The sequence below is a fragment of the Primulina eburnea genome, chromosome 8, assembly GCF_022965805.1.
Source record: "Primulina eburnea isolate SZY01 chromosome 8, ASM2296580v1, whole genome shotgun sequence".
Classification (NCBI taxonomy): Eukaryota; Viridiplantae; Streptophyta; class Magnoliopsida; order Lamiales; family Gesneriaceae; genus Primulina; species Primulina eburnea.
Window position 1 is genome coordinate 2,262,296 of NC_133108.1, and position 22,725 is coordinate 2,285,020.

The 22,725-nt window shown below is 36.1% G+C and overlaps 3 protein-coding genes, 1 long non-coding RNA gene and 1 pseudogene across 15 annotated transcripts; 2 read left to right on the top strand and 3 right to left on the bottom strand.

Annotated features, from left to right (window-relative positions):
- LOC140838345 (uncharacterized) lies at positions 1 to 5,851 on the top strand. Of its 9 annotated transcripts, none has more exons than XR_012119571.1 (6): positions 1 to 315; positions 1,178 to 1,883; positions 2,664 to 4,070; positions 4,166 to 4,894; positions 5,024 to 5,297; positions 5,628 to 5,851. It is a non-coding gene; the product is annotated as an uncharacterized lncRNA (long non-coding RNA). The 9 variants fall into 9 exon arrangements; XR_012119573.1 differs by having other exon boundaries at positions 4,248 to 4,894; XR_012119572.1 differs by having other exon boundaries at positions 4,819 to 4,894.
- Positions 4,620 to 8,370, bottom strand: LOC140838344 (UDP-glucuronate:xylan alpha-glucuronosyltransferase 1-like). Of its 4 annotated transcripts, none has more exons than XM_073204571.1 (5): positions 8,214 to 8,370; positions 7,969 to 8,046; positions 6,664 to 6,870; positions 5,947 to 6,579; positions 4,620 to 5,810 (listed from the first exon to the last, which is right to left on the bottom strand). In XM_073204571.1, exons 2-5 carry the CDS (start codon positions 7,986 to 7,988, stop codon positions 4,787 to 4,789), a joined length of 1,884 nt encoding a protein of 627 aa, XP_073060672.1. In that variant the 5' UTR covers positions 7,989 to 8,046; positions 8,214 to 8,370; the 3' UTR covers positions 4,620 to 4,786. The 4 variants fall into 4 exon arrangements, with proteins under 4 accessions (XP_073060672.1, XP_073060670.1, XP_073060673.1 ...); XM_073204569.1 differs by having other exon boundaries at positions 4,620 to 5,814; positions 5,951 to 6,579; positions 7,969 to 8,043; positions 8,214 to 8,369; XM_073204572.1 differs by having other exon boundaries at positions 4,620 to 5,814; positions 5,951 to 6,561; positions 8,214 to 8,369.
- A 4,586-nt stretch (positions 8,371 to 12,956) lies between these two features.
- LOC140837669 (uncharacterized) lies at positions 12,957 to 15,140 on the bottom strand. Its single transcript, XM_073203781.1, is given in 7 exon segments — positions 12,957 to 13,249; positions 13,251 to 13,353; positions 13,672 to 13,749; positions 13,828 to 13,919; positions 14,372 to 14,422; positions 14,869 to 14,923; positions 15,010 to 15,140. Coding segments are annotated over 7 exon segments (483 nt in total). The 5' UTR covers positions 15,066 to 15,140; the 3' UTR covers positions 12,957 to 13,201.
- Positions 15,141 to 16,534: 1,394 nt separating this feature from the next.
- On the top strand, positions 16,535 to 17,397 carry LOC140837670 (protein MKS1-like). The gene has a single exon (XM_073203782.1). It carries the CDS (start codon positions 16,681 to 16,683, stop codon positions 17,350 to 17,352), a length of 672 nt encoding a protein of 223 aa, XP_073059883.1. The 5' UTR covers positions 16,535 to 16,680; the 3' UTR covers positions 17,353 to 17,397.
- A 1,274-nt stretch (positions 17,398 to 18,671) lies between these two features.
- Positions 18,672 to 22,130, bottom strand: LOC140838346 (uncharacterized; annotated as a pseudogene).
- Between the last annotated feature and the right edge of the window lie 595 nt (positions 22,131 to 22,725).

Consider the following 22,725-nt stretch of genomic DNA (forward strand, 5'->3'; position numbering starts at 1 on the left):
ATATGACCGTTTCGTTCGTCTATTCACTCTTCCAGATCGCCTCGTTTGATTTTGATGGAGAGAAATCAAACGACGCTAAGAGAAGTGAAATCTAGAAGATTTTGATTGCGTAAGTACTCTGTTTCGCCGATTAATCACGGATTCGAGGGTACACGGCGGCTCCCTCTTTTCTTGCGCTACACACACCCGCAAAGTTCATGGCTCCTTACGTCTTTTTGTTTCACTCGATTTTGATTGTGTAATTGAGTTGTTTCTTGTGAAGATTGATAAAAATTTTCAAGAATTCATGTCCCAGAAACCATCTTCAGATGAGAGGTACAACCACTCCCTCTTTTCTCGCTCCGTTCACTTCGGCAAATTTCATAGTTATTGGATCTTTTATCCGATTTCGACTGTTCGATAACTGTGTGTCACGTTTTTCTGCCAGAATATTTATAAACTTTGTCAATAGTCGAAAAAACCTTAAATTTGAACCACTTATGCCTCCATGCAGTACGTTTAAGAACGTACATTGATTATTAAATTTAATTTCTTGCTAAATGATTTTTATGAATTAATCGTTAATAATTTAATTACCCTGTTAATGTCCGATGTTTGGTTTAATTTGAGAATGGTTATTTCAATCAATGATCTCAATTGCTCCTATTCTAATTGAATGGCCGTTGGATCTTTGTTATTTTGTGAATGTATGCTACATCTTCTTGTAGAGAACACACAAAACCATTCATCGCATATATTCTTTGTTAAATTGTGGCTATGTATATGGATTCTAAAAGCACTATAGATAAGGAGAAGGGCAGTTACGAAGGAATCTATTTGGTTACAATGCACTTGGCTTTGATATTTATATAGCATAGCCAAGGCGGTTAGGAGTTAGAACTTAGAACTGCCACTTAGTGATCAAAATAAATACTAGAAAGCTAAATGATTCGTACACTTTCATTCATTCTTCATAGTGGAAAATCCTTGCTCGCTGTTGGCTGCCACAGAGTAGGTTCAAAAGAACTGAACCACGCCAAATCTCGTGTCAATTTTCTTTTCATTTGCTCTCTAAGTCATAATTGGTTATCATTGAAAAATCATTCATTGAAGTTTAGATCACTTGTGTGATGAAAATTTACCGGGTCAAAGAATCAATCTTGATTGAATTTACGCAACAATTGGTACAAGAAACCAGGTTCTTTGATGATGGCAACTTTGAAATTCGATCTTCACAAATTTACGAGCACCAACGACATAATGGATTACCAGATACGATCAATGCGAAGCCATTACAGACAAGTAGAAGATTGCGGAACATGACTCAAAGACACAGATCGTGATCTTGTTACCTTTAGGCGATGAAGTCCTTCGAGAGGTCATTGGAGAAATATGTGCTCTGGCCCTGTGGAAATTGGATAGTCTATATCTTAATAAATCTTTTGTGAAGAGATTATATTGGAAGAAGTCACTATATACAATCCATGCGGAAGAAGGGAAAGACATTAGGAAGCACGTGAATGACTATGGAGGTTGAATACATGGCTGCAACTTAAGCCGTAAAGGAAGTAATCTGATTACAAAGAATTATCAAGGAGTTGGGAATTGATCAAGAAGATATGGTGGTTCACTTAGACAACCAAAGTGTAATACACCTCATGAAAAATTTTGTAGCCTGATTTTGCACATAAAAATAAAAATAAGTTCCTCCCTCTCCGTTTTGTTTAAAAAAACTCATATAAAAATTTTGACATAAAAAATAAAATATATGATTTCCTTAATAGTACTTCCTAATCCAATTTGTTTTATCTCCATGTTGGCTAGTTCGACTTATCCATTTGTTTTAAGATGATAAGGTGTACTAACTTTGTGATTAATTCTATATGTTTTCATTAATGAACAGTGTTCTAAAAAGCGGTAGGCGGGCGGTCACTTACCGCCTAGTGCCCAGGCGTTTAGGCGGGGCCTAGGCGGCCGCCTAGGCGGTTTTTTTTTTTAAGCCCAAAAATCTTGTGACATATACGAGTTTTACTATAAAATACAACTTTTATGTCTAAAACTATGATTTTCTATGCAATAATAAATTAATAATATTTAGTATATAGATATTAATACGTTTTTATATATTACTAATATTGGTCAATCACTATCATATGTTTGCTACAACCTTCGTATCATCCATGATACTTCAACATTTTTCCGACAAAATATATAGATATTAAGTCTAAACATCTATTTCTTCTTGTTCATCTCCATATTTTTCCAACACTTTTTCTGTATCAGATTCAAACTCAAAATCCATGGCGTCTTCCTCCTCTTCATCCGATACAAATTCTTCTTCATGAAGTTCTCTTACATCTTCGACATTTGTCTCAGCATCTTCATCTCCACCATCAACAATCCATCCTTGTGCCATAGTTGCTTCAGTTGTAAGTAGCACATCTACTCCTTTTTCTTCTTGTCTTCTCCTCTTGTTGATGATCTTGGCATTAAATTTTAAAGGCCCAATTTTTTTTAAAAAAATACAAATCCGCCTAGGCGCTATCCGCCCAGGCGACGACCATCCCGCCTAGGCGACCGCTTAATGTGGCAGCGCCCAGCCCCGTCGCCCAGCCAAAAATCGAGGCGGTGGGCAACCGCCCACCGCCTAGGCGGCGCCTTTTAGAACACTGTTAATGAAGCAGATGGTTTATTGTCAAAGTGAGTTCTCCATTATTTATCATGATCATTTATCCAAATATGCTCATTTTGGTGCCTTAAAGGATGGATTTACAGCCTTGACAATAGCAACTCTTTTCACAGAGATTGTTGTGAAACACCACTCATTTCCAAAGATGATTGCATCGGATCGAGGTCCACTTTTTTGTTAGCAAATTTTGGCGAGAACTTTTTAAAAACAGTGGCATATCCTTACATATGTCGAGTGCATACCATCCTCAATCGGATGGGCAAACTGAGGTCCTTAATCGATGTGTTGATTAAGTATCTTCGAGGATTTGTGATGGATAGACCTACTAAATGGTCTAAGTATCTAGTGAGGGTGGAGTTTTTTAGAATACTAGCTATCACTCTGCGATTTTGATGACCCCTTTTGAAGCAGTATTTGGCAAACCACCACAATGTTACACACTTATATTTCAGGTTCATCGTCTTTGTAAGCTGCTAACCATTGTTTGATGGACAGAGACATGTTGTCAGAGTCCCTTAGTTCATCGTCTTTGGAATCTGTTAACCATTGTTTCATGGACAGAGACATGTTATCAGAGTCCCTTAACAACAATTTACAGCGAGCTCAGTTCCATATGATGTCACATGCTGATTAAGAGAAGTATCATTTCAGGCGGGACAATGGTGTTATATCCATCTTCAACCTCACAGACAGATTTCCCTGACAGGGTAACGTTTCACGAAGTTAAGTAAACGATTTTATGGGCCTTTCACTCAAAATTTTTAAAACATTAACTCATGCTCAAGAAAATAGAGTCAGAAGAGCAAGAAGACAACCAAGGAAATTTGAGGATTATGTGAACCATTAAATAATAAGAATACATGTATTTATACACGGTTAGTCTTGAGTGGGTAGTCACCAGTAGTTTGTTACATACAGGATAGAGGTCTAAGGGAAGGGAGGGAGGAGTCAGGAGAGAAACACAGGCTGTAACTTGTAACTACTGAATTTCAATCTTCACTCTTCTTCTTTTTAAGTTCTTGAGTTCTTTGATTCTTTTTCTTTCTAATCTTTACTTCTGCAGGAGAAAGTCAATCTGGAATTTTCCGCTTAACATATAATTTCTCTTGACAACAGGAATCCGTGGCAAACTTGTTTTCTTAGGGCAATTATGGTTGCTTTGGTTTCACTTCTGAAAGTAAATGATTCTTGAGTACAATCTTGTATTTCCTAAATCATACTGCTTATGTGCCGTTGTATGATATTCTTAAGCAGCAGTACATCAGAAGCTTTTTCCCAATTATGATAGCTGGACCATTATGTGCCGTTGTATGATATTCTTAAGCAGCAGTACATCAGAAGCTTTTTCCCAATTATGATAGCTGGACCAAATCAGAAACATTGAAAATACTCTCGTAGCCATGTAAGTTGATTTAACTGGATTGAAAGAATACGTGTAATCTGTGCTGAGCTTGTGTTTGAAATGAAGTAATGCCAGTTGGAATTTTGCTTTTGAAGGGTATTTTGTGGACGAATATTTCTGAAGTGCTAAATTGTTTCGCAAACGACTGTTATTAAAAAAAAATTCACTTTGATCCAGTCACACGTCTAACATGGCTAGGTCACATGCCCAAAAAAGAAACAAAAACCCGCATTATAAGTGGCTGAGTCTCTCATCTTCCAAAAGCAATTTAGGATCGCAACTGTATTGAGGACTGGGACGGATCTACTCGTGATTCTCTGTTTATGTGGTTTAGTATTGGTTTCTTCTCATCCTGAAGGGAAGAGATATTTTGTCCTCCTTATCAAAAGGAGATCATCTTTGGTTCCTCAAATCCCTTTGAGGTTATATTCCTTATTTATGTAGACAGTCACCATGGAAGATATGCATTTGGCAGGATAAAACCCACCGAGAAAATAAATGAACAATGTGGATAAGGTTATTAAACTCTGTCAAACTGTCGAAGCTTCATCCTGAAAAACCTCATGAAATATACAAAATATGTAATGTGTTCAAGATTCTGCATGTATGTAAATCCCGAGTTGTCGCTGTAACAAAAAGAATCATGAATGAACAAACAAATGAAGGCTAAGGAGAAGCCTCTTGTGGACTGTACCACATTTCTCGAGATTGTTAAATCAGAAACTAGAAGTTCTTGTTTTAAATGCAGCTGGTGTAGGTACAGGGAATCCACTGTCTGTCCAATTTGTTTCCCCCCAATGCTTCAGCATACCCTTCCAATCACAGTACGGATCGATGCATCTCTTGATACGCTTATCTTTTATTTTGATCTTCCAATGCCCATCTGTGTAATTTCCTCTTTCTGCTTGCCTTCTATCCCACTCTAATTGTGCCTTTTGTTTTGATGGTAACAGACAGAATTCTTGCAGTTTTTCGGGCATGGCATCATGCACTTTCCACCACCTGTTGTGGGCAATATCAATGGCAAATTCTTGTAATATATCCACATTCCAATTGCAGTCGTAGTCTCTGAAGCACATCCATGGCTTGTTTCCAAGGAAGTGTAGAACATAAAGAATGGGTGGTTCCGCCTTGAAAAGATGGATCTTTTTCCGCTTTACTGCATCATCGTCACCAAACCAGAAATTTTTGAGGAAATTCATGTGCTTTGGTATCCGGTGCCACCAGGTAAATATTTCGTTCAAGTATCCCTGGTCTCCACCGTTATAAGATTCGATCTCATTTATATGGTCCATCAAGAGCTCGAATGTGCTATTTGAAGGTTCTATTACCATTACTCCGGAATTAAAAAGTGTGCCATTGTTGCCTGTTGCTGAAATCTCTGGCATCCCAAACAAGAAATCAATGTTTCGAAGGATTATCAAATCAGCATCAATGAAGATGATCTTGTCATAATCTGTTAGCTGCCATAATCTGAACTTGCTGTAATTCCATTCATTATAGGCATCTTTCTCAGCTTTTGGATTCCTTATTCTTTGTATTGTCCTGACTTTCCAGCCTGCCAATTCGAGTCCACTCCTGTGGTAGTCACTGATTGTTTCATCGACAAGAATCACCAAGTCCCTCGTGGATCCCGCCATTCGGATACTCTGTGCTGCAGCTATGGCTCCACAAACATAAACATGAGCAGAGTGCAAGATTGTAGCATATGCTTCTCGTTGCTTTTTCCCTCTGTGACCCCTATCTGTTAAAATAATTGCATTAGTCAAGCCTCATAACAAACTCACACTGATACGTGTACGGGACTCAAAATACACGAATTATAAAGGTATCTTCTATTTGATGGAGTGAAACAACTAGAGAAAGTGTACTGCACTTACCTATGGCTCCAAGAGGAAGTGCCAGCTCACAAGATCCGATTGGGAGCCAAAGTTTTTCTCTTATGGAAGCCAAATTTGGTTTATATAACCATGCGTTACCTTCACGTGTTAAAAGATCCTTGCTGGGAAACAAGTTTGGTATAGGGAAGCAAAATGACACGAAAAGCAGGTGCACATGGTAAATTCCTTTGTAAGAGGCCGCTAAACGAGCTGCTGAAATCTGTAAGTGAAGTCTAGCAATATCTCTGGACCAGTTCCCTTCATTTCTGCAAGGAAGTTTCACAGCGATGATATCGAGTCTTTGTCTTGGAACTTCAAGATTTGGGAACGTGGGACAACTAGGGACTATATCTTCCTGTTCTTCATCGATCCACTCAGGGTACAAGGACTCCCAAGTCACATTTTTCTCAGCATATTCAAGATTCAAAACGGTTTGATGCGACGTGGGAACGATTCGTTTCCATTGACGAATTTCATTCTCGTCAAAGTTCAGAAGGCCGACCCTGTGAATCTTGGTATCTTCAGGTAACTTGTTTAATGCTTGTTGTATGTCTTCCCATTCGATATCTAAATATGATACATATCGAGGGTCTGAGACTCCCGATATCCACCTGTTCACAAATTGCGGCCTGCATTTAATCAGTTTATCACTATTGCTACCAGACTACAGTTTCTTGATTGTTTGATAACAAGATTTCAATCTAGCAACTTACCTAGAAACATTCATCGATAAACCGTTGTGTTGACAAACGGTTGGAGAAGAAATAATCGTCAACAAGGCACCGAGAATGATGATAACGAGGATGAATTTTAATGGGTTTAACTTCCATTTATTGTACTTTGCTGCGGTTGAAAATTGAAAAGGATTTCCAGCTCTCGTCATTTTGATTTTGTGTATCTTCCTTTTGTATGGTTCATCTCTGTTAGAAACGCATGCAAGTATAGTTGGTGTAAACTAGCAATTATGTATTAGCTATCTCATCCGACACAAGATTACAAATTTAAAATATTTGGCTAAAAAAAATCAATTTGAAGCAGAATTCTGTCGATCTACTGTGGCCTTCTCGAAACAGTTTCCAAATAGCAACAAATTATTTTGAAATATTGTTTAATTTAATCTCTTTCCCCAAACGAATATTTGAGTCCACACACAAAAAATATGGTAGAAAAATAATCTAGATATCAGTGCGGACCTAATGTGAAAATATTTTCTACAATATTAATTTACTTTCATATATATTATATTAATTACAACTTATGTTGTCCCAAAATCTAATTTTTAAGTTGGAAAATCACCGACGTTTAATCGTAACAAACCCTTTTCCAACTCAAAAAAAAAAAAAAAAATCAAACTTCTAATTCTATTATTACTCTAAAGAATACTTAACAGGGATTGGCCATAATGTTTCCAATTATAATAGTTTCAATGTAACTCACTTCGAATTAATATGCTTCCAATATGACTTTTAAAACTAGGGATCTAAATTGTATAAACTAAAACTACTTTTCTCTCCAAACCCAAAGCATTAAGACAAAAACTTGTGTAAGACGGTCTCACGAATCATATCTGTGAGTACAAATATCTTATTTGGGTCATCCATGAAAAAGTATTACTTTTATGCTAAGAGTATTACTTTTTTATTGTGAATATCGCTATGGTTGACCTGTCTCACATATTAGATCCGTGGGACGGTCTCACATGATACCAACTCAAGCATTAATTCAGATTTTTAGAAATTCAACCAATCCCAACAAAATTAATTCGTCCACCAATCCCAACAAAATTAATAGATGACAAAAATATATCCGATCACAAAGATTAAATTTTAAGACACACAATCAAACATAAAATTGACAAACTGTTTATGATGACAGAATTTCAAACATTCTCAAATTTCCAGAAATCACTTCTCTTCATTGATCTTTTTTTTTTTCTGAATTATCGTTCTATTTTTTTTTTTTGTTTTGAAAAAAATTAATGGATAAAACAGGAAACAATGAAAACTATGTATACTCACATTCGTAATCTTGCATCCATGGAACTTCATAAACAATAAACCATTCTTCTTCCAATTTTCTGTTATGAAATCTTCCTTCTGGCACAATATTTGACGGAAAAAATTAAAAGGGCTTGCATTAAATTGCCTAACAATTCAAAATATCATATAAATATATACATGAATATGAGCAAGAATCTAGAATATGGATTAAAATGAAATAATTTAGATATTCTTAACAGATAAGAATGATTTCACGTACGTACCTTTGAAACTCTGGTTAGTTTTGTGATCGAACTAAAAAAGATGGTTGAAAAGAGAGAGGGAGAAAGGGTTTTGCGTTTCCAAAATATAATAATAATTCAGAAAATGGTGGGAAGAAAGTGGTTGAAGATAGAGCATGACAAGGGTTCAATATAGAAAAAAAGCAGAAGCTTGCACTTGAAACCTACTCTATGTACAAAGAAATATACGTACAGATGTTTGGTATATATATATATATATATATATATATATATATATATATATATATATATATATAAACACACACACACACATTAATATATTTTGAAATCGGCAAGAAAATATATTCTATGTACTAAGAGGAGGATCGGTATATATATCTTCACTTTCCTCTTGAGTGAGCACATTTATTTTGTGGGTGTATGTGTGTGTCTATATTCTATATAAATGTGTGTATATATATGCTTCAAAATACAGCAAATTTGTTGAAAATTTTATGACTTCAAAAGTTTTTAATTGGAAGTGTATATCAATAATATATTGGTTCTTTTGTATCCATCCTTAACCAGATGTACTAGCTAGTTCCATTAGGCATTAGTAAAAAAAAAATTTATATTAAAAAAAAACACAAAAACTCATGTGATTTAGTTTCACTGGTCAATTTTGTGTGACAGATATTTTATTTGGGTCACTCATGAAAAAATATTATTTTTTAAGCCAAAATTATTACTTTTTATTGTAAATATGAGTAAGGTTAATCTGTCTAATAAATAAAAATCTATGAGACTGACTCACATGAAACTTAATCAGAAACACAAAATGAACAAGAAATCATAACGTTGAATTATTGAGTAAAATAATCACAAAGTCAAAGCAAGCTGGTATTTTAGTTGAGTTGGTTGAATTCGAACATTACAGACCTATCTTTGCATATTCTCTGATTACAATTATAACAACTAGTTGACTGATTAATGATACATAAACAATAAAATAATCCAAATAATTTTTTTTAAAAAATTGATAAATATATAATTATAAATAAATAGAAGAGTAGGTGGATTAGGTTAATGAAAACAATGTGTTAAGATAATGATTACTGTGGTTCCAAAATGAGGTGTGATTTGATTAATGATTAATGTGTTATATCTTTCTTACCAAATGAGGTGATATATTTGCATTCAAATTATGATTTCTCAATAAACTCTGATTTTGACCATATAGTAGCTAATTAATTATGTTAATTAATCATAATTAGCATGTAAGAATTGATTTCTTGTAATTAAATGCTTCATATTATGATCTTTAATTTACTTGTGACAGTGTTAATGAGTAATTAACTCAAGAGCTGTTGGTCAATTCATCTTTCAGAGCCAATTTTTATTTTTTATTATTCTAAATCAAAATGAGTATTCAGATTTCAAATATTTATTGTAATTGTAATTAAGTAAAAAGTGGTTTAAATCTTGTTGGGTATAATAATTGTACTCGTCGAAAGAACAATCGAACAGTGGTTATTGAGCTGCTGTACGATTTAAAATTTTTGAGTTGCACTGATACCAACAGCTATAACTTCTGGTCAAGCAGCAAGCGCTCACTACAACAAAATTGGATTTCCGCAGCGCGCATATGAACTTTCCGCAGCGCGCATTGCACGCTGCAAAGTTACAAGCGGTTAAAAGTTCAAGATTATCCGCGGCGTGCATTGCACGCTGTTAATACTATTATCAACGGCGTGCATATGTACGCTGTTAATACAACTTTCCGCAGCGTGCATGCGTACGACGTTACTAGTAATAAAAAAACAAAATATTAGCGACGGTTTTAGATAAAACCGTCTCCTATCAGCGACGGGTTTTAAATGCAATACCGTCGCTATTTTAGCAAAAAATAAAAATTAAAAATTAACCAAAAATTGAAACAAAAACAGGTATCTAAATCGAAACTAAAATCATATAAGTAGAGAAAAATTTTAAGTGTTGTTAAATAGTGTGGAGGAAATGAAACGGAGATAGGTTTAAATAGGTAATTTGCGCTTTGTTGCGACGGTTTGTTAATAAACCGTCGCCGATGTATTTCTTTTAGCGACGGTTATCTGTTAACCGTCGCCGATGTACATCGGCGACGGTCATAGATAAACCGTCGCTAAATGTGACTTAAATGGTGTAAATCGGCGACGGTTATAGATCAACCGTTGCTAAATGTGACCTTAAATCGAAATTCGGACTCATTTTCGGCAGCGTGCTAATAACATGCATGCCGTGAATAATACTATTAACGGCATGCGATTAATGTACGCCGTTAATATCTGAACACGAATTTTTTTTAAAAAAATGATTTATTTTTAACAGCACACATAAACATGCACGTCGTTAATAATTCTATTAACGGCGTGCGTTTATTGTGAGCTGTCGTTTATATAATTTATTAACAGCGCACAAAATTGCAAGCTGCAAATATTACTATCCGCAGCGTGCGTTTAATGCACGCCGTCCATAGTAATATCCGCAGCGTGCTTTTAATGCACGCTGTTCATAGTATCAAGTTACTATCCGCAGCTTGCTTTATATGCACGCCGTCGATAGTACTATCCGCAGCGTGCTTTTAAAGCACGCCGTTAATAGTATCAAGTGTAACACTATTAACGGCGCACAGGTCGGTGCACGCCGTGAAAAGTCGTATTCGCAGCGTGCTTTTAATGCACGCTGATGATGACGTGCTGCGGAAAGTCATTTTTCTTGTAGTGGCTCGATAATATTATATTAATGTGATGCAATCAAGTGCATCGATGCATTTAATTTGATATTATTTCTGATTATAGAATGTTGATCGGTGACATCTAAATGTGGAACTACTAATATCTAGTCGAATCAGAATATACTTCCCATCTCAAATATAAAGACCCGCATTTTTTTTTCATATGTCCCAAATATATAGTCAGATATGTATATTTAATATTAGTTTATCTATTATTTTCAACAAGTTTTTATATAGTTTTAAAATAATCATTAAATAAAAGTAAAATCTTAAATTTTTTTCTGTAAAACTTATTTTTTAAATTTGTACAAAGAGAGAGTATTTAAACTATAGCCAAGCCAAATAGAAGCTCGATTTGAACTTTCCACGAAGCTGTGTGCGTCGTAACGAGTCGTACTTGTATTGATCGCTTTTGGTCAATTCCATTTTTATTTAAATTTCCTATAATCTATGTAATTCTTACACATGGTGTATTATCTTATAATTATCAACAAAATTTGGTCTGAGTTTTATTCGTGGGAGTCAGTAACGAATCAAATCAAACTTTTACAGACAGATGGAAAGTATTTACACATGGCATCACAACAACTTATCCATGGAGGGTGGCACATCCTTGTCCGACTTAAGCCTTGCACCAATCGCTAAATATTCAGCCTGGAAACCTTTTTCTTTAACCAAATATATCGTGTGACGACAAGCTTGATTTTTTAGTGATAATAATAAAAGAAAGAAAGAAAGAAAGAAAGATGAAAATAAAAAAGGTTCAATCTTGAAAATGTTAAATGAATCTGTGTGTTCTTGTATTTGAAGTTTAATATATCTGAGTTTTTCTTCTGATTTTTCTAGTGCATTGTAGAATACGTTACTTAGTTTAGTTGTTGTGATTCCATGCGGGTATTGTATCATGATATTTATGATTAGATCTGGAACCTAAATACTTGACTCGACGTCAGATAAATCATTAGTTGTCCGACAATTTTATATATTTATATAATTCGAATGTTTAGGATGGGTTCACCTGCAGTGTCATACAATGTTTCCTTTAAAAGTTAGTACGAAGATAATTATGCAATAACATGCGGACGTTTGTACACACACACACGCAAACGTGGCCGGGCAACTAAAAAAAATTATGCAAGTGAAATGTGTTTGCTTTCCTTTGCAATAAATGCATGCCCGACAATCTTGGGAAATAAGGTTAAACCCGGCAGCCTTTCGTTTCAGATAATACCATAAAAGGAAATGTAGTCGTATATTAAAATACATTAATATATGATACTGTATATACTTTGTATTCAAGGCTAAGTTAATATACTCTTTTGAGGCATGGATACTCTTCCTATGACTGGTGGTCAGATTATGTCTTTATTTTATTTTTTGTGGGATTTATTCGATATTTGTTGAGCGAATCTTCATTTTGCAAGGTTTGGTATCGTTGAATATTTGGTGGTTAAAGTGTGTGTGTGTGTGTGTGTGTATATATATATACATATATATATATATGCATGCACCTTTTTTCTATCATTGGACACTTTATTTATCAATTAGGAAAATAGTTATTGGTGGGCTTTCCAACTCAAAAGTCTACAAAGTTTGCTCAAGTTAGTTTAGCTACCACTTCAAGAAAGTTGGGTACAGTTTTCAAAATTAATGCACATACACATACTGCTTGGTGTTCATCTTCTATGAAACTTTACATGGAACAGAATTGTAACAGTGGATAAATGGTAAAACTGATAGACACGGTCATCTAACTCGAATGAAACAAAACTTATTCACAATCATGCTTAGTCGCTTCAGCCGATCTAGAAAATTTCTAGACCCGCTCCTGTTATGGAAGGCCGGAAACATGATCAGTCGGACTTGCAGACATAATCCATAGTCAATACACTCTTCACAATCCACAAAATACTCTACCACACCGAGTGACACCACATGATTAAAAGATAATAAATTTACCCAATCTCGCTGGACGAAGAATAGATCGATCCAAGAGTAAAAGTCGCAAGAGGTGTTGCAATTTATATTTATATATGCGAAGATGCAGGTGCATTCAAGAGTCATGTTTATTTGCTCCTGGCCTATAAGCTACAATAGAAACACAATTGGCAACTCAAATTGATTTTACACTGCCAAAATGCATGAGAAATAACAATAGTTGCTTCTTGCAACTGGCAAATAAAGATGTGGTCTGGTTAAATCGAAACCTAGTTTTATCATAACCACCAAAATGTGCCATTACATTTAAAAATAACACTCAATTCTCAGACTCGGAAGTCTTCTCGTCTTTGGGCAGTGCAAACTGCCAGGGTGAGCCGAGATCTTGTCCATGGATCCAGGGGAGCTCTCTCCGGTGGCTGTGGGTTTGGTGGCTTGGATTGTCGCAGTTCATTTTCTCTATCTATAAACCTTCCAAATGAGAAAATTGTGTTACCAAACAGAGCGAGAATATGCATTGACCCTGCTCGGAAACAAGTGTTTTAAATGCATTTTCACAAAAATTTAATCCCTTCTTAAACGACTAAATTGATGTAAACACTCATAAACAGACATTTTTAGCTTCCAGACACACACACACACACACTAGTTATTTATTTATCAAATCTCAACAAAAACTATTTTTTGATGCAAGAAAAAAACACCACTGCTTCCAAACGACATTGTCAAATATAATTATATGACCAAGGTAATCAATAATGATTGAGAGATATAACATAAAGAACATACTCAATATAGGCCATCGGTGCAGCATCACCAACTCGAATTCGAGTTCGCAGCAATCTGGTGTATCCCCCAGCTCTGTCTCTGTGGTAGAGAAATTTTCAATTCATTATCACATTCACATACTAAAAGAAATGAAAAATTTACAGGTATGACATTCACTTGTATCGATAAGCCAACTCTGTAAACAACTTGTGAATCACATCATCCCCTCGCACAAAGGCAGCAGCACGCCTAGCAGCACAGAGAGTACCCTGATATAATTGGGACATGCAAATCAAACATCAAGAAACCAATCAGCTTACAGAGATGTAAGCATCACATTATGAAATCCATTAATTTAAGAGAGAATCTTCTTCATTTAATCCAACGTAGAAGTAGAACTGTACATGGAGATAAACATTTCATTTTAATCTTTTTAATGCTTCTTGCGAGGTGCACCATAAATGTCAAAGACGGTCAGTAATCTTTTCGGAACAATGTTTTAAGACACAGAAATACATGAATCTGAGTATTTATAGTTTTATGCCACTAATTCAAAAGGGTAAATTAAACTCCAATAATATTTAAAAGGTGGTTTTCACTTTCTGAGGAAGCAAAAGCATTCCTCCTGAAAGATTAGAAATTCAAAAGGAAAACTTGATCAATTTAAGAGTAGAATAATACATTTCATAAATATTCTTACATTAGTTAACAAAATTCATACCTCCTTTCCAAGTTGTACCATGTTATCTGCAAGCCTCCGGACTTCTTTTGCCTGTAATCAAAGAAATAAACCAAAGAAATAGAGAGAGTGATTAAGCACAGGAAAATGTTAACCACCCAAAATAAACCTATAAATTAACTTTAACCCCGAAAAGTTCATTGGCAGACTGTTCAACAAACAGAACAGAGAAATAAACACCCAACCTTCATCAAACCTAAAAATCAAGACTTTAAAAACCAAGTGAATGCAATAGAATGAACGTAGCTCACTCTCGCAAGGAAAATGCTTTTTATTTAAACAATTCTTTTCGGTCTAGTCTACAGTAATAATCTAATAATCTCCAGAGTTTTCCAAAAACCAAAATCAAATACCAAACTTCATGCGTAAACAACTACAAATCCGAGTAAAAAGATCAGATCATTCCATGCCAACACTAAAACCCCAATAAAACCTTAAACTTCAAAGTACAAAAATCATATGAACTGTAAATCAATCACCTTGGCAACAGTGGTTTCTATGCGCTCGTGCTTCACTAACTGCGACACCATTGTCCTGTGTGCTTACCAGATAAACACCTTCCTTTGAACAATCGGTAGAAAGAAAATGAAATTTCCTCACAAAAAACATTAAATCATTACCTAAGCATTGACATTCTGTGACCAGTGGGTCGATTGAGCTTCCTGAATTTCGTCATTGTCGCTTACTCACAGAGCAGCGTAGAGGAAATCGAAGAACCAGTAGAACGAAGCTAATTATTTTGGGCAATGCCACTTTGGGCTTTTCACTTTACTTAGATTGGGCTTTTGGCGATCCATGATCCAGTCCAATTTTAGCTGCGCATGGACAAATTAGAAATATTTTTTTTACTTAGATTTATTAAAAAAATTGGTTTGCAATAATTATGTGAAAATTATGTACAAAATATGCGGAATTTAAAAAGGATCGAAAAAAAAAATGAATATAGAGTTCAAATAATATTCTTATAAATATATATTCGTGAGACGAATTGATCAATTATGATTGTTTTCCGGACGGCTTATGCTCGTGACACTTGCCCTATTCCATAGACATTCTAATCGTGTGCCAAACAAAAAGGACGGTTTATGCTCCTATGTTTTAATACAATGATAAATTGAACGGGTTCTATTAAAATATATAAAGAATGTAATATAGACTTAGCTCCCACAATATGATACCGACAGTAGGTCTTTTGTGAGACGGTCTCACGAATTTTTATATGTGAGACGGGTCAACCCTACCGATATTCACGATAAAAAATAATAATCTTAACATAAAAATAAATATTTTTTTAATTGATTATCTAAATAAAAGATATGTCTCATAAAAGAGTGAGTCTTATGTGAGACTGTCTCACGGATCTTAATCTGTGACACGGGTCAACCCTACCCATATTCACAATAAAAAGTAATACTCTTACCATAAAAAAATAATACTTTTTCATGGATAACCCAAATAAGAGATCTGTCTCAAAATACGACCCGTGAGACCGTCTCACACAATTTTTAGCCCTCATAAAATACGACTCGTGAAACCGTTTCACACAAGTTTTTGCTAATTTATTATACGACCAACCAACCTGAATCTTTTATCATTAGAGTTTAGAATTTGGATTGCCCTTCGCGAGAAAAAATCTTGAAACATAATCAATAATTAGGGTTCATTATTAAGACAATATTTTAATTTATCAAGGTTGGTCTATTATCTTCAAATGTCGTCATCATATCTTAAAACAATATTTAATTTAACCTATAACAGATGAGAAGTTTTCAATAATAACACATGATGATTGGGAAGATCAAGAAAGGCCGGTTTTTTTTGATTTTTTTGAACTTGATTTATCTACCATCATTTTATAAATAAACATGATGGACAACCCTAATAAATGTTGAGTTGATACGGGTGTTACCCTCTATACATGATTCGAGAAAGATTTGTTCTCCACATACACTTTTACTATAATTTTTCTAAATTACAGTCTAAAACAATAAAAAGGCGTATAAAAACAATGTGTTTTATTTATTATATCTAAGTTTTAGTGAAATATTTTGTGATTTTTTTAAAGAAGAATAGTCTTAAATAGCTTAGGAAGTTGCTGCTGCGGTTGTAATAATATGAACTTTTTCAAAGAATTGATATTTATATTTTATAGGCAGTGGGCAGGGGCAACTTCGCGGAATATCAAGCTGTCCGAGGAGAGCAAATAAGCAAAATCCTTCGCATCTTCTCTTTCTCTCTCTATATAATCCAATCCGGCTTTGGTAAATTTGGGCAGAGCGAAGCTCTTATTCATGGAACCTTCAGAGTTCTTCTCCGACGACGGCGGCGGCTGGGGGAGAGGAGCTAGTAGGCCGTCTCCCAGAAAAGAATTGCAGGGCCCTCGTCCCGCCACACTCAAAGTCAACAAGGACTCCTTCAAGATCAGAAAACCACCGGTTCCTCCTCCAGCACACCAACAGCCGCCGCAAGAAGCTCCGCCTCTCGAAGAAAGGCAGCCGCTCATAATCTACGCGGTGTCTTCAAAAGTCATACACACCACCGTCAGCGACTTCATGAACCTTGTCCAACGCTTAACCGGGAATACTTCGGCCGCCACCACATCCAGCGGAGGAGCTGGGGACCTATCCCCGGCAGCCCACCTCGCTTCCATAGAGAAAACCAGCCCTTGCTCAAAAGACAGAGAAATCGCCCATAAAAGCATCAGTACTAGAGTTAATGATGATATAATGGATAGCATTCTCGAAAGCACAGACGTGGAAATGGATCGAGTTCCCGGAATATTATCTCCCGCACCGGTGACTCTACCACCAATATCGCCGGGATTCTTCTCGACGGCGGGAGACCCATTCCTTACGGGTTACAGTAATATGTTCATTCCTAGTCCATCGACTTTGTTTTCAACTCCAATGGTGTCACCCTCACAATCTTGGTGTGATCCCTTCAATCCATTCTTTGACTTTTAGATGTGCTGGATTTTTTTGACTCTTCCAACTCACATTTTTATTTTATATTCTTAATAATTTGTACATATTTTTCTAGAGAGAGAAGTTGACAAATGGGATTTGAAAATGTCGAGGAAACATTTATGTGTACTGCCTATGTTGACACTAATTTTGGAACATGTTTGATTAATGTTAGAAATTCAACCTTGAAACGTATTGTTACTTTCCAATAGCCTCCAAATTAAATGCCGTGTCGTTCATGCAGGCGGCCATAGTGACCATTTCCTTTTTATTTATGACAAATGCATAAATATTTCAATGTAGCAATCAACATTCTTGTTTTGAATTGATCCTTGATTTTTTTAAAAACCCTACATTTTTTTTATATGAAAGCTCTTGAATCTCGAGTGATTCACTTTTGTCACTAGATCGGGAGATCCTTGATTATTGATCGATGTTTCGTTGGAATGTAATTTGTTAGAATGAAATTGGCCGCAATATGTTCTTATGTTGAATGATACCACATGGATGAGCCAGCTAAGATCAAGCCCAAATCAGATTTTGGACCCTTGGTCCATCCCCAACCAAGGTAGAAGTATCATCACATGCCCAAATATTCTCTTATAAATACGAGGTTTGGGTGTCTGATTGATAAATTCACTATATTGTTTTTCAGCAACACCCTTATCTGTTCTCCACTTATATACTCAGTATCTGACTTGAGCGTCGGAGGTGCTACGTCGGGACACCCTCCTGACCCCATTCTGACGGTCTTATTTGTGATTTCAGGTTCAGAACAATTTTGAAACCTACGTCTGAACTAGTGACACTTGATGGAAACGAAGGATTTTAAAAGGTTAAAACAACTAAATCAACTTAAGTTAATTCCCCCAATGTTCAATAAATGGAAAATATGTATGTTGCTCAATTTTTCAAGGATGGGATGGGACAAGAAGTCGAACTTAGCCCAATCAGTTTGAATCAGGCTTCTAAAAGAACAAGCTTTCTCGGCCCTGCCGTACTTAATTCAACCAACCCGACCCGATTTGAATAAAACTTGTCTTAAACATATCAAATTAGATTAAATTGAGAGAAATTATATTTTAAAAAATAAACCGAGTCCGATGTAATCTTTAGTTTCGATAATTAGTTGATTAAATTAACGCCTAATTCGACGGTTAGTCAATATAATTATAATAGAGTTCCATTAACTTTGATTTAATTTTTTTTTGTTAGGGGTCGATAAAAAAAATGTAACTAACGTGGTTTAAAGACCATTGTGTTAGCACAAGCATTTATCCAATACACATCGAAAGTTACCGATTCATAAACAAACAGGCTGAACTAAAAATAGGCAAAAATCGCCTTCTATCTCCTATTAAGATCCTCTGGAATTTTGAGAATCACTATACACAGAAAAATATGAAATAACTTTAACCCACTTCTTCTAGTTAACCCTGTTCTACGGTACAATAATTACTTGACAAAAATGCAGGCATCTTCTCTTGAATGAACATATTTATGAAGCTTGAATATGCTTCATGTCGCGGTTACACCGAGCTAATTTTGTGGTAGAATCTTTTGAACCTTTCGACGTTATTCTCGAGTAAATGCCGCTTCCTAAGTTTTAATCGGTAATCCAAAGTTATGGAATGTCTTGATTGTGCCATCCAAATTCGCAGTCACAAAAACCAGACCCCATGCGGAGGATACCATTCTCGAGCTATGGCTGTGCTGAGGCAGATGAAGCTCACCGTGATCGTTACAAGGCCGAGTGTAATCTTCCTGTAAATCCCACGAAGGAAGTTTTTCTTCGGGCCAAGTCATCGAGCCCTTGGCTGAGCTATCCATGGAGAACCAGTTTGCTAGAGAGAAACGTTCTGAGTCACACGATGCCCCTGATTGTTCACATGTCGTCGTGCCAGAAATAAAACTACCAATATTTTGTTCTGTGTCGACAGATGACCAGGGTATTGCTACGGAGACACCCTTGGATAAAAAGTGCTCCCAAGAACGTATAGATTTAGCTTGTTTCGATGTTTGGACTGATAAATCGTCATAGTTCCATATATAAATCCGGGAGTCGTCTCCTACGGATACTAGGTGCCTCCCGTTCGAAGTAAACGAGGCCGACATTTGAGCACTCGACTTTGACAAACCTGCAACGATCAAGAAAGTTCGATTAAGAACAAGAAATCAAGAACTTTTTCTAGTCTTGCAAAGAAATGTTTCAAGAAGTTACGATTTGATTGATTCTGTACCTTCATACTTTCGGACAACCTCGAGACCTTCAAGTATACGAATCTTGGAGTCCTCTGCCGTGATCATCACTCTTTGGGGGTCATTTTCTATAAACTGGGAACAAAAAAGACCAGCAGAAACTTAGCTGAATATAAGAAAGCATGAAGTTCTTAAATTTCTTTCATTATAAGTCATACCTGAATGCCCGTGATTCTGTTGCTAGTACGACTTCTTTTTGCCACAAACGTTTATCTCCGCATACAGCAGGAGCTCGTCGCCTGTCAAATGATATCGCAAAATTAAGTATACTTTCTACTAAAAAAGCTCACACTCAAAGCTCGAAACTAAAAGAACATTCGAGGGAAATATGTACCTGATGTTTCGAAGAAACGACATGTACCGGAAATCGAACCAACAATAAAACCCTGTGATCAAGAAGCAATGGGAAATCGTCACGCAATGTAATATATACAAACATTTATTCAACTTCACTGTATAACATCAATGTGATTTCGCACCTCTCCGTTCGAATGGTAGCACACTGCAGTCACTATATCACGGGCATTGACCCAATCCTCAACTCTACCTGACGGTATGCCCCAAATCCGGACTTTACCATCGATGGAACCACTGATGAAGTAGTTCTCATTCTTAGGATTGAATTGAACGCATGTTACTACATTCAACCAAGGAAAAAAACATCGATAAGAACAAAATATTTATGCAATAAAAAAATTTAATCACCAATACATTCTACTGATTATTACCATAATTGCTGTGTTTGAAGACACCTAGGCACCTGTCGGACCCGATTTGCCATAACCGAACGGTTTTGTCCACGGATGCCGATAGTAGATGCTGTAACATGTAAAAATACTGTTTGATCAGATTTACATATAAAGAAGATTAACAAAAACAAATTGAAAATTTGGACAACTAAGTGAATTACATTAGATGAAGACCACGCAAGATCTAAAACATCGCCGCGATGGCCATAAAACTTCTGCGATGGCTCCTCTTCGATATGGAAAATCTTTTCAGGGATGATGATAGAAGGATCTTTAGGCCCTTTCCTTCTAGATTTTGGCTTGGTTTCCAAGTCTTGGCTTCCGAAATTGCATTTCTTGGCATCCCAAGAGGCGTCTGCGGAGTTAACGCACCATACACAAACCACCCCATCTTCACCCCCGCTAGCCAAATATCGGCCATCGGGACTAAATTTCATAGACCAAATTGGGCCACCGTGAGCTTTAAAATCTTGGCCAGAGTAGACAGCACTGCACTCTAAGTACTTCTTTTTGTTATGTTGTATCCGGATTGGATTCGTCTTAGATTCCTTAACGAATAATTTTGCTTCCTCGGGTAGTTTTAAGTCACTGTTTTTCTTGATCTTCTGCTTCAAATTTCGCCACCACCAGGCCAATTTCTTCTTCTTTTCCATATCCCGCATCAGGCTTTCTTGTACGCAAGATTGCTTAAAAGATTCACGATTTTGATTGATTCCTCGTTCTGAGTCAATACTTAGATCATCCAACCAACTTTGATCAGAGTAATCCACGGAACAATTCGCTTCACTGTTTGATTCCAGTCTCTCGAAAAGTACACTTTCGTCGAAACTGGGACTGTACGATTCCAAAGAACTCGAAACCACTTCGGTGGATTCAGTAACTATTTCCAATTCAGATTCAACCAAAGTCGAAAGCTCAAGAAAATCCATTCTGCGCAAGAAAGTTTCCTTTCTTTCCTTGACACTCTGTGGCTCCTGCAGCCAAATATCATAGACTAACTTATTACACATCTCCTCCTTCGTAACCGCAGATTCCTCCGACATCAAGTGATCTGTGGTGTCGAAGAAAATCTCTTCTCCCTCGTTAAGGCTCGGCATTTCTCGAAACCTTCAATCCCACATTAAACCATTATACATATATCCACCCTTCACAAACTAAACCAATACCCACATTCACGGGCCGAGTTTCACTCCCTACACAACCATATTAATCAACATATAATTAATTAAATCAAAGCCATAAAATAACTAGTTCAAATAGAAAATCCCGTCAACACCACCGACCCTTCCTTTGATTATGGCTCCGAAATTCCAATCACACATTGACTTATATACATATACAAACTAAGCAAACGAACCCGCTTTGAATTTTAAATACTCCTCCAAGTTCCCTGTATCTTGACTTTGGAAATGGTTTGAAGCAGACGAAAAAAGTGGCCTTTGGGTTCAATAACAAATGTATAGAAAGACACAATTTTCAAAATAAATAATCGACAAAGTTTTGATCTTTAACAAATGGGGGCATTGAGATCTGTGAATCGGCGAGGTATTTTGGGAAATTTAGCGGCGCACGAGCGGCGCCAGCATAGAAATACTGCTGGCAGTACAGAGGCCTATATAAATAAGGTGTATGTGTAGGTTTGATGTATGCGGTGTCCTGCTCTCCAGCGTTATACGATAGCCTTCTTTATTACCGTATTTTCCCAACAACACAATCCAAAGTCAATTCTCCAACACATAGTCCAAGGCTCCCCCACTTCAGCAACAAAGCTGTAAATTTGGAGTAAAAATAATAAAAACTAGCTTAGCCCACCACCTCTCAGACAAAGCAGAAAAATCAAATGGTGCAAATCCAAAAGGATGATATTTTGTTGTCAAACCACAAAATATGGTGGGGTTTTTTTTTATGCATGCAAGATCACGAATGAGGATAGATCCATTCACTTTTGAAAATCATTTACGGGGTTTTACACTGGTGGTTGAAGCGGATAATGGAGACTTAATGGGCGAGATAGAAGAAAAAGAGTAAAAAGTGAGGTTTGGACATATGCAGCATCACAGGCTGTACATTTGCTTTGTGTTTCAACTTTTTATGCTAACAAAGCTATGGGATTGGAGTTTTAGCCTGGAACTAGCTAGTTTAGCTGTTGTTTAGCAGACGGAAAGTTACAATGACAATTATTTATAATTATTTGTAAATTATTTACTAAATGGGAAATTTTCAATAAATATATTATTTTGGTGATCAAAATCTCAATCCTGATATTATAAGCCACGCCTACCCTTAAATGTGGAATATTCATTCATTATATGGTGAATAGCAATGGCGTGCAATCCCAAGGTAACTAAATAGTTATTGGTATATA

Excerpts from the sequence above, each read along its gene's own strand:
- LOC140838344 (XM_073204571.1), bottom strand. The coding sequence starts at position 7,988 with ATGGATGCAAGATTACGAAT. Across the intron at positions 6,580-6,663 it reads TTATCGATGAATGTTTCTAG|GCCGCAATTTGTGAACAGGT; the intron begins GTAAGTTGCTAG and ends GATTAAATGCAG. Across the intron at positions 5,811-5,946 it reads CCTCTTGGAGCCATAGGTAA|GGGTCACAGAGGGAAAAAGC; the intron begins GTGCAGTACACT and ends TTTAACAGATAG.
- LOC140837670 (XM_073203782.1), top strand. The coding sequence starts at position 16,681 with ATGGAACCTTCAGAGTTCTTCTCCGACGACGGCGGCGGCTGGGGGAGA.